Source organism: Sus scrofa, chromosome 7, assembly GCF_054392235.1.
Source record: "Sus scrofa isolate SSC_HxYL_T2T_F1_AM1 chromosome 7, Sscrofa_HxYL_maternal_Yorkshire_Landrace_v2.0, whole genome shotgun sequence".
NCBI lineage: Eukaryota > Metazoa > Chordata > Mammalia > Artiodactyla > Suidae > Sus > Sus scrofa.
Genome location: NC_139389.1, coordinates 54,642,875 through 54,654,262, shown reverse-complemented (window position 1 = coordinate 54,654,262; position 11,388 = coordinate 54,642,875). Strand labels below are relative to the sequence as shown.

The window sequence follows — 11,388 nt, the reverse complement described above, 5'->3', positions numbered from 1 at the left end:
TAGATTACTAGAACTCTAGCCCTACACACTTCTGAGTCCTTTCACCTGGTTAAAGGAATTTCCAGATGCTTCATTTTGATTCTCGCCTGTGGGAAATTTGGTTGGAAGGTTTTACTGGGCACTTCTTTCTCAAAGGATCTTATAATCTTATCTTTTGCTTTTGAGGGATAGGAATAGTTTTTTGTTTTTGTTTTTCTCCCCAACCTTGCAAGGCTCTGAATTTGTGGACTCTCTATTTACTTTCATGTTTGTTTGCTAACCTATCAACTCTTGCCTGAGCTCATATCTCTCTTGTATTACCTTGCTCAATGCAAATAACAGCATCCGTCACACAGAGCTGACATTCTGTTCTCCAGTCTCCCCTCTAGAGACCTTACTGCACCTCTAGGTATAATATCTGCCTCTCAAGTTATTGTGGGCAATGATTTTACCAAATATTTTGACATTCATACCATCGGTCATCATTTATCCAGTCTCCAGTTTCACTGTCATCACAGCCTGCCACCTAACCACCAGAGACGGTGCCACCACATCAGCCTTTTGCTCTGGGAGCCCCCCACTTCTAGGCATCATATCTGTATCCACATGCATACCGGTAGGTTGTACCAGCATTTCTTGATTAGACTCCCCTTTTTTTCTGAGAAAATGAGACCTCTTGAGGGTTGGATTTGTAAAACTAAATGTGTGCATTTAACCGTCAATAGCCCCAACAATCCCACCCTGGTTAATATGCAAATATTTAATTTTTCTCTGCAATCCAACAATCTTCCTGTATTGAATCAGACATTCTTCTATTAAAAAAATTTTTTTTTCGGGGAACTGTGCCCACAACATGTGGTCTAGGATTGAACCTGCCCTACAGCTGTAACCAGAGCCCACAGCCATAGCAATGCTTGATTCTTAACCCCCGAACCATGAGGGAACGCCTTTGAACCAGGTTTTACTTTATTTTGTTTTATTAATTAATTATTTTTTTTGCTTTTTAGGGTCACACTGGCAGCATATAGAAGTTCTCAGACTAGGGATTGAATCAGAGCTGCGGCTGCTGGCCTGTGCCACAGCTACAGCAACGTGGGATTCTGTGACCTACACCACAGCTCACAGCAATGCCAGATCCTTAACCCACTGAGTGAGGCCAGGGATTGAACCCTCATCCATGGATACTAGTATCTGTATGAATACCCACTAAGCCATGAGGGAACGCCTTTGAATCAGGCATTTAATTCAGGGTGATTTCCCTGTTCCTTCTTTCCGGAGAGCAGGTGTGGTCTTCTCTGCATTGCAGCCTGGCTCTGCATGGAGGAGAGACCACTGAAGAAGTGACTCAGCCCACTCAACTTAATATGCTTTTAAGGTCTATTGCATATATTGCTTTGGTAGCATGGGAGAAAGAAGCAGATCTGAAAAATGGCTCTTGATGTATAGCTTCACTGATTATATGGAAGGATATATCTAGGGAGGCCTTGAAAATTCTCTATGAGATGGACTCAAGGTTTCAGTCTGCTTGGAAGGGGTTAGCTAGGGGACTTGTCTTGTATCTGTGTATGCATAGAAAGTACACTGTTTAAATTTAGATGGAATATTCAGGTGTGTGTATTTAGAGAAGGAAGCTGATAGAGATTACTGGGGGGCGGGGACTGAAGTTACCCCTAGTCCATGAAGACCCCAGAGAACCATCCTAAAACACATAAGCAAGTGTGAGGTAAATGGAATAGGAGCACAGAGTAACTGGGGAGGGAATGATGATTCATGAGCTCTTCTTGTGGGGGGTTAAACTTTCGATTGTCCCGGAGGAGAGGTGCAGGGCAGCGTCCACAGGATGGAGAAGAAAGACACGGGTGAAAGCCCCATGATCACCGAAGGAGTTTGATCCATCTCGGAGGGGCTTCTAATGAACCCAAAGAGCTGCTTCCTCTTCATTGCCTTCATTTAAGGAAAAGGAAGCAAAGATAATGAGGTCCTGCTGTATGGCACAGGGAATTCTATCCAATCTCTTGAGGTAGACCATGATGGAAGATAATATAAGAAAGGGAACATATATATAGATATGACTGGGTCACTTTGCTGTACAGCAGAAGTTGGCACAACATTGTAAATCAACTATAATAAAAAAAAATAAAGAAAAAGAGGCAAAGTTGTTCAAACATGTGACCTGGCTCATAATGGTACCTGGCTAGCATGTGCCCTACCCTGTTAACGGAGCCTGTGTAATTTTACTTGATTTTAATGGAGATTTTAAAAATTGATTGTTATAGGTGACTGCATATCCCTAGGCTACAATGCCAGGCATACAGCAGATGCTTAATAATTATTGACCTGAACTGAACTGGGACAGAGTTAGATTTTGAAGGTCATTTAAAATGATGTCAGAGCATTTAAAACTCTATGTAATAACCTATTTTGGTTAAAAAAAAATTGGAGTTCCCATCGTGGCTCATCGGAAACAAATCTGACTAGTATCCATGAAGATGTAGGTTCAATCCCTGGCCTTCCTCCGTGGCTTAAGGATCTGGCATTGCCATGAACTGTGGTGTAGGTCACAGATGGGGCTCGGATCTGGCGTTGCTGTAGTGTAGGCTGGCAGCTACAGCTCTGAGTTGATCCCTAGCCTGGGAACCTCCATATGCCACAGGTGTAGTAGCCCTTAAAAAAAAGACAAAAAACAAAAACAAACCCCCCTCCAAAACAGAAAAACAAATCATCTTCAATCAGAGATAGCCAAGATAAACATTGTTTATATAACATATGAATAATGATTATCCATCTACTAAACGTCAGTAGGAATCTAACCTTGGGGTTAAAACAGAATTAGTTGTGTCTTATCTGGATTCCCCACTAATACCATTCATTTCCTTGGTTTTGTTTTTCCATTCATAAAATGGATCTGAAGATAATGCTTGGTTTAATACCAAGGGTCCCCAAAGGAAGACTTATCCACTTAAATCATGGTTCACATTGCATGACAGGAAAGTGGAACATAAGGTGCGTGACTAGAGTTCTTAGCCATTTTGTGCAAGGACATGAAAGATCATGACAGTGCGATTTGTGACTTGGTTCATCTCGGTAGTAAATCAGCTAAGAACTTTGCTGTAGTATGAGGACAGTGGGGTGGGAGTAGGGTAGAAGAGGTCCTTTTTCCGTCATCCCTTTATAGGGTCCCCCTTCAGTTCCCCTTCAGGAAGTGGAACAGGAAAAAAAAAAACCTACATTCGTCAGTAACTCTGGGGCAACCACAACTTAGACAGTAAGCAGGTCAGTCGAAACAAGGACAGAGATTGCTATAAAACCAACAGGTACTCTCGTTGACACCACAGGCACACACAAGGCGACACAGGCACAGAGGGAGCTTCTTGCCCGAAGCAGGCAACCAGAGCAAAGTGACAATGACTGTCCTGTGTGACACAGCCGTGGTAAGTATTTGGGATCATTCCTGGTCAGAACAGTCATCCCTAGTATTTCAGGAAAGTAGATTTCTAAGGCATGAGGCTGAATTGGGGTCTTTTTTTTTGGGGGGGCGGATTTCTTTAAAAAAACAGAGCTAAGGGAGTTCCCGTTGTGGCGCAGTGGAAATGAATCCGACTGATATCCATGAGGATGCAGGTTCGATGCCTGGCCTCGGGATGCTCAGTGGGTTAAGGATCTGGTGTTGCCCTGAGCTGTGGTGTAGCTCACAGATGTGGCTCGGATCCCACATTGCTGTGGCTGTGGCGTAGGCCAGTAGCTGTAGCTCTGATTCGATCCCCAGCCTGCGAACTTCCATATGCCACAGGTGTGGCTCTAAAAAGCAAAAAATGAATAAATAAATAAGAAAACAAACCCCAGAGCTGACTGTAATGCTGACTTTGGTCTGGTGGAGGAAAAATGGACATAATCTCTTCCATGGCCCCCATTGTGAGAGTTAGGTTGACCTCAAACTCATCTCAGGAGGGAGCTTAGCCGGCCTTTCTGGATCACTATGTGTTCATTTTAACCAAGGAAGCTGGGGCCCCAAGAGGTATGATGTTCCCCCCAAGATAACCCTCAGACCAGGAGCGCCCTGGATGCAGGGGAATGAAATCACCCGATGATGGACTTGGACAGCTCCTAGGGAAGGGACATTTACCCCGTCTCTGAGAGCTGATCATTTCTGCATTTTGCTTCACTTTGCATTTCTCCTTCCTCCTGGAGGAGAGGGGGCTGTTCACGTGATGGACATCTACCTCCCTGGGTCTAGAAGAGGTCAAGGAAGACCTCTGAAGAATTTAACACATAGGAGCATGAGGCAGGGCTTAGGGAATCACTCACCATATTATCAGCTTACATAATCCTTTTCTCCTATTTACAAGCCTTGCAACTTGAAAGAGCTTGGATTTCATAAAAGGTCAAGGCATATGGTGATGATAATACTATGTTACATTCATGTATTGTTTCAGAGATGACAGCAAATGCCGCCAAGTGCAGTACTTAGGGGGGTATGGGCTTTAAAGTCAGACGGACCTGATTTCACCACTTAACTGAATGTGGGATTTGGGGTAAGCTACTTAACTGCTCTGTGCATTATTATTTCCCCTCTCTGTTTAGGGGAATAGTGATGGCATCTCTGTCATGGAAGGATTAATTGGTATCATTGAGAATGACTAAATCTATACTCTGAAATAGTAGATCTGTGTAGGCATGGTTTTTAGTTAACTTGGCCATTTTAAGATAACAACCAATAAGGACATAGAAAGCATTCAATAAGAGATTTTTAAAAAATTGAAGTATAGTTGATTTATAATATTGTGTTAATTCTTAGTGTACAGCAAAGTGATTTGGTTACACACACACATATTCTTTTTCATATTATTTAACATTATGGTTTATTACAGATATTGAACCTAGTTACCTGTGCTATACAGTAGGAACTTATTGTTTATCTATTATATATATATATACATATATATATATATATATATATATAGTAATTCCTATCTGCTAATCCCAAACTCCTAATTTATCCCTTCCCCACCCCCTTTCCACTTTGCTAATCATAAGTTTGTTTTCTATGTCTGTAGGTCTGTTTCTGTTTTGTAAATAAGTTCATTTGTATCATGTTTTAGATTTCACATGTAAGTGATATCACATGGTATTTGTCTTTCTCTTTCTGGCTTATTTCATTTAGCATGATAATTTCTAGGTCCTTCCATGTTGGTGCAAATGGCATTATTTCATTCTTTCTTATGGTTGAGTAATATTCCACCACGAGTGTGAGTGTGTGTGTGTGTGTAGTGCATCTTTTTTATCCATTCATCTGTTGATAGACATTTAGGTTACTTCCATGTCTTGGCTATTGTAAATAGTGCTTCTATGAACATTGAACTACATGTACTTTTTGAATTAGAGTGTTAAATATTAATTTTAATAATGTCATTATTTTTTTACCTTTGAGACTCCTACCAACCCAGTGAAATGGGTTGGGACTACTTTCTCCATTGTACAGATGAACAACAGCTCAATGAATTTAGGCAATTTAATATCACTGGATACTATACACCCAGGAATGGGGATATAAATCTAGGTTTACTGGCTGCAGGTGTAGGATTCTTTTCCTTGAATGAATCAGAAGCAAGATTTCTGAATTTAAAGCCATTGTGTTTAAATAAGCCCATTGGGCTGAAGATGTTGATGTCCTGACACTGCCCACCTTCAGCTGGTGCTTCCTCTTGCCTGTTTCCTCTTGTACAGAAGGGGAGTGATGTCCGTTTACTTGCCTTATAGCTGAAATAGAAGAAGCTGAGACTGTAAATACTCTGAACCTCTCAGAGAGGTCCCGTGTTATATATCATTCTTAGGAACCAGCAAGAGTCTTATCTGAGCCCCTGCTCTGTGTTGCATAACTACTACAATCCACAGTTTCAGATCAACAGCCTGCAGAACCAACTAGAGTGATTTGCAGACATCCTCTGATTTCTGATAAATGGTATCGTGACTTTTAGCACTTATGCAATTCTGACATAGCTGTCACATGCTTTAAAATTCCTGCCTCCTTTAAGGACACAAAGCTGAGATGAAATATTGTGAGTGGCTCTATGTTGATGACAGTAGCAATGGCCTTCAGGGCACTGGCACTGACCCTGATCATGGACCCCCAGTTCAAGTCCCCAGACTGGCACTAGCAGTCTGGTGAAACCAACCAAGTTGTGTCTTGTTTCTCTTTCATCTGCCTTTTTGGGAAAGCTAATATGAGCTCTATTTACCCTACCAGGTAGGTGGTTGTGAGAATCCAGAGATTAAAGGGATGTGAAAGTGTTTTCTATAATACTTGAAAAATATAAGCAAATATAATAATGATTTATTAGAGAGTTCCCTCATGGCCGAGTAGTTAAGGATCCAGCATTGTCATTGCTGTGGCATGGGTTTGACCCCCTGGGAATTTCCACTTGCCATGGATGTGGCCAAAAAAACCCCAACTTGTTAGAAGCCTGGTGTTTATTGCTAAATCATATAACCCTTAGGTACGTGATTACTCTAAAGCTTTGAAAATGAAAATTAGAAATGATACAGTGACTATGATACAGAAGAGGAAATACAAAGGAGAAATTTACTTAAGAAATGTAGGGAAGTGATGGATAGATCTGGGAATCTGAGGACTCGCTTGTCGAAGCAGGCATCCTTTTACTTTTTAAAGCCTCATAATGCTTTGTCTAGACAGAAGGTACATGAGAGCCAGGGCCACATCTTTCCTGTCCTTTCTGTATCCTTAGCTCAGTGTTGACTTAGCCATAGTCCTCTGCACTGAATACTCTCCATGTCCTGGCTTTGCTCTTTATGCTTCACATGGATCCTATCATTTAATCTCCACATTTTCTGGTGGAGGAAACTAAGTCACAGCTGGTAAGAGTCCTGGAACCGAGTTACCTACCCCAGACTTCTGACCCCTGAGCCCATGTCCTTTTATCTCTGCATTCAAGAGACAAGAAAGGATTGCTGAATGAATGAACAATTGTGGGAGATGAAAGTAGACACCTGCTGATTATCTGGAGGCAAATCAGTCTCATTTGGGCTTATCTGGGTCAATCTTGGTTTCAACTTCTTTTTAGTATCAGCTACCTTAGTACAGCACTTGACACCATGACCTTTTGGCTTACCCGTATTGTTTCTTGCCTCCAGAACCTGCAAAATGAATAAAAAGAAGGTCCTTTAGGGAGTTCTCTGGTGGCTCAGTAGTTAAGGATTTGGTGTTGTCACTGCTGTGGCTCAGGTTCCATCCCTGGCCCAGGGACCCCTGCATGCTACAGGGGCGTCCCTGCCCCCCCAAAAAGAAGAAAAAGGAAAAAAAAAAAAGGTCCTTTAAACCAACATGTCTAAGCTCCTTTTCTACCCTAATCAAAGCAAGTATGAGTCTGAACACCACTGAACCACAAGGATGAAAACAGCTCACTTCCGGCCCTGGTTCTGCATCTTGCTGAGCATCAGTGATGGGCTTTGTTCGTTCCCAGCGAGGGTCAGTGATCCCTGTGGGGTGAGCGAAGCAGGGGCATGACAAAGGGCAGCTGGAGAGGTTTTTAGCTCTTCCTTGGTTTTAGTTGGGACTTCACAGAACTCTTTGTGCATTCCTGTGATGCCAGATAAACCAATATTTCAGGGTGAGTATAAAAAAATATATGTTCTGGAGCTAAAGGGAAGTAGTTTCCACTTCTCTGTTGTTGTGCATCTTTAGTGCCTCTGGTTTCTTCAATCAGCACGGATCATTGGAACTCTGCTATAGCTGGGCTTGCATGGTGTTTGTCTTAACACGTTAAGCTTAACTACGTTATTAATTTAGCCAGATTGTTTTGTTCATTCATTCACTCACTCACTCATTCATCCAGAAAGTGCTTTGGAACACCTGTTCCAAGGCATTGTCTCCTGCAGGAACTTACCATCTAGTAGGTGTAGATCTGCACGAACACAAATACTACAGACCATAAAGAGGGGCTGCCTCATTGCTAGATGGTAAAAGCTTTATGATTTAAGGGATGATAAGCATCTGGGACAGTTCCCAAAGGAGACCACATCTGAGTGGGGCCTTGATGGCAGGATAGGATTTAGATAGATGCAGGTGAGGCCACATATTTCAAGGGGAGGGATGGCTGGGAGGAAGGATTTTGTGAAAGATTCATGGATGCGAGGTTGGAAATAAAAAAAAGGGTAATCCTTTCTTAAGCCTCTACTTTTATTATAGGTGCTTTACAAAGAACATTTTATTTAATCTTGTTAATATTAGTATAAAGCAAGTGTTAGAATCTGGTAGGAAAGAATGGAGGAGTTCCTGGTATGCTCAATGGGTTAAGAATCCAACTGCAGTGGCTTGAGTCACTGCAGAGGCTTGGGTTCAATCCCTAGTCTAGCACAATGGGTTAAAAGATTCATTGCTGCCATGACTTGGATTCAGTCCCTGGCCCGAGAACTTCCATATGCCATGGCTGTGGCCATAAAAAAATAAATAAACAAAACAGCCTAAAAAAAAAAAAGAGTTCCCATTGGGGCTCAGTGGGTTACGAGTCCAGTTAGTATCCATCAGGATGCAGGTTCGATCCCTGGCCTCTCTCAGTGGGTTAAGGATCTGGCATTGCTGTGAGGTGGTGTGGGTTGCAGGCTCAGCTTGGATCCTGAGCTGCTATGGTTGTGGTGCAGGCTGGCAGCTGCAGCTCTGATTCAACCCCTAGCCTTTGGAACTTTCGTATGCTGCAGGTGCGGCCCTAGGAAAGAAAGAAAGAAAAAAAGAAAGAAGGAAGGAAGGAAGGAAGGAAGGAAGGAAAGGAAGGGGCACACTGAGGAGGCCAGATTAGGATGTAAACCCAGTCCCAGATCCTGCTATCTGTCTGTCTTCCTGCTTAGGGCTCTTGGACTGTGGAGGCTTAGTCACCAGGCTAGTGAGCTTAGTTCTCATGTTGGTACCCTAGCATCCTTCCGTGTGACTGTTTCCATTTCCAAGTGAGGATCTGAGCTTCAGAGAGGAGCCCTGATCCCATACAAGACCAAGGATGAATTCAGCTGAAGCATGACCTGTCTCTTGCCAGCAAGGGACACCAGAGTCATTAACCAACCGCATCCTCCTCTATTTCCAGGTCAAGTCCCTGCTGCTGTTGATGTTGGGGCTGACCCTGCTGGGGGAGGCAGCAGCTCGGAAAATCCTCAAACCAGGGGATCCTGCCCTCTGCCCCCCTCTGGAGGACCACAGCGTGAGAGTTGACATCCGCATCCTCAGTCAGAATCAGGGAGTTCCCCTCTCACACGACTTCCAGAACCGATCCAGCTCCCCCTGGGATTACAAGTACGTGCAAAGGAGCCTGATCTCCATGTTCTTTTGAATAAATTAAAAAGTTAATTTATTCTAACTACAAAGTAGACAATTTCAAAAATATAGAAAAATTAAGGTCCTTATATTCACGCTTAGAAACAGAAATCCCACTTTCTCTGGGAGCGTACACTTGGATGCTCTTTAGGGCTAAGTCCTTCTCTGTGGTCGAAGGTCCTACTGTTTTGCTTCCAAGTCTCATTGACGCCCCTTTCTGCTTCGTGAAGCCCTTGATTTAGATCTTAAAATTTCCGTGTTGGAAGAGAGGACTCAAAGTGATCTGCACAATTGTCTCTGCATGGAGATAAGTGGGAACCAGAAATGTCAGCTCAGAGAGGGCTACTCAGATGGGCCTCCAGTCTTCAAGGAGGGGGGACGAGGCCAGAGAGGAGGAGAAGTTTCAGTTTGGGAAGGGGATGCCACGTGGGGATGTTCAGGGTGCAGTCTTGGGATTTTGTCTTATGTGGAGGTTCTTGGAATTTATACACTCATATGAAAACAAAAAGAGTTCCCTTGTGGTGCAATGGGTTAAGGACCCGATGGTGTCACTGCTGTAGCTAGGGAACGTAGGCTTAGGAAGTTAAGCACCCAACAGGAGCCACATGGTAGTCCAGACTCATTGCTCTGCGCCTGCACTGCAGCTCTAAATTACTGGGCACCGCCTCCCTGCAGGTGGGTGCTCAGTGTCGCCGGGCCTCTCTTCTTTGTGCATCTTTCCTCTCTGGTCTCACTATCTTCTTTTGTCTGCTCCTCTGCAGCATCACCCGGGACCCCCACCGGTTCCCCTCCGAGATCGCAGAGGCCCGTTGCAGGCACACGGGCTGCATCAACGCCCAGGGGCAGGAAGACAGCTCCATGAACTCCGTCCCCATCCAGCAAGAGTTCCTGGTCCTTCGGAGGGAGCCCCAGGGCTGCTCTCGCTCCTTTAGGCTGGAGAAGGTGCGGGTCACTGTTGGTTGCACCTGTGTCACTCCCATGGTCCGCTATGTGCGTGGCCTGAGAGCAGCAGGTCAACTCGGCTAGAAGGTGTAGAAATGGCCATCCTCACCCAGCGCTCTTCGAGGTGTCCTGTGTGATCCCCAGTTCGCTCCACTTCCCAGGGCTCTTTGCAAGATCTGCATGGGATTCTCAAAGCTCTCTATTACACATAGTAACTTTCTGGGGCTTCAGGAACTTGGATATTCTGAGATGTTCTTAGATGTTCTGAGATGTCCTGAGATGTTCCAATGTCCCAGCCCCCCTGAAAATGGATGCAGGAGAATGCAGGATCCTTGGCCCACTCTCTTTATGTGCTTTGATGACCACTTCCCAGCCGTGCTGTCACTGGGTGGGACGCAGTGCCACTCCCTGGGGGTCCTTTTGGTAAAATGGGCTTCTGTTCCTGGTGAATCAAAATGCAGCAAACATAACCACAATGTAAGAATGTGTGGGAGGGCTGGGCAGGATGGGGTGGGATGGGAGGAATGGGGATAAGGATCTAGTCCTATGTTTATTAAGCATTTGCTCAATAGAGATGAGGTTGGCCTGATATTTATACTTATAAGGAAACTCCATGTATTTATGATGTATTGATTATATAAAATTCTAGGAGAAAAATTAATATATCAAGTACTAATATAATAAAGTATTAATGATTGAAAAATAACCTGGGTGTTTATTTCCAGTCTCACTAGCCCTAAAGGTTTTGAAACTCTAATATCTATCTTTTGTTTTTCATATTTCCTCATCAGAGTGTTATTATTACTACTGCTATTATTTGTGTGCGATCTTGGTGATATCAGTCGCCCCTCAGTATTATTGAGATATAATTGATAAATAACATGGAGGAAGTCTAAGGTGTACAACGTGAGAATGTGATACACACACATGTATTGTGAAAAGATGACCACAGTAAGGCTAGTTAGTGCCTCTATCCCTTCTAAAAGAGTTACCTTTTTTGGGGGGAGGGAGGGATGAGAACACTGAAGATGTACCCTCTTAGCAAATGTCAAGTGTGCACTACAGTCTCCATGCTGTACCTTAGATCCCCAGAACTTATTCATCTTATAACTGAAAATGTGTCTCTTTCATCTAACATCTCCCCGTGTCTC

At 43.6% G+C, this 11,388-nt stretch overlaps 1 protein-coding gene across 1 annotated transcript; it reads left to right on the top strand.

Moving 5' to 3' along the window:
- Positions 1-3,320: 3,320 nt before the first annotated feature.
- Positions 3,321-10,940, top strand: IL17F (interleukin 17F). Its single transcript, XM_013978026.3, has 3 exons — positions 3,321-3,410; positions 9,069-9,274; positions 10,057-10,940. Exons 1-3 carry the CDS (start codon positions 3,384-3,386, stop codon positions 10,319-10,321), a joined length of 498 nt encoding a protein of 165 aa, XP_013833480.1. The 5' UTR covers positions 3,321-3,383; the 3' UTR covers positions 10,322-10,940.
- Positions 10,941-11,388: the final 448 nt, after the last annotated feature.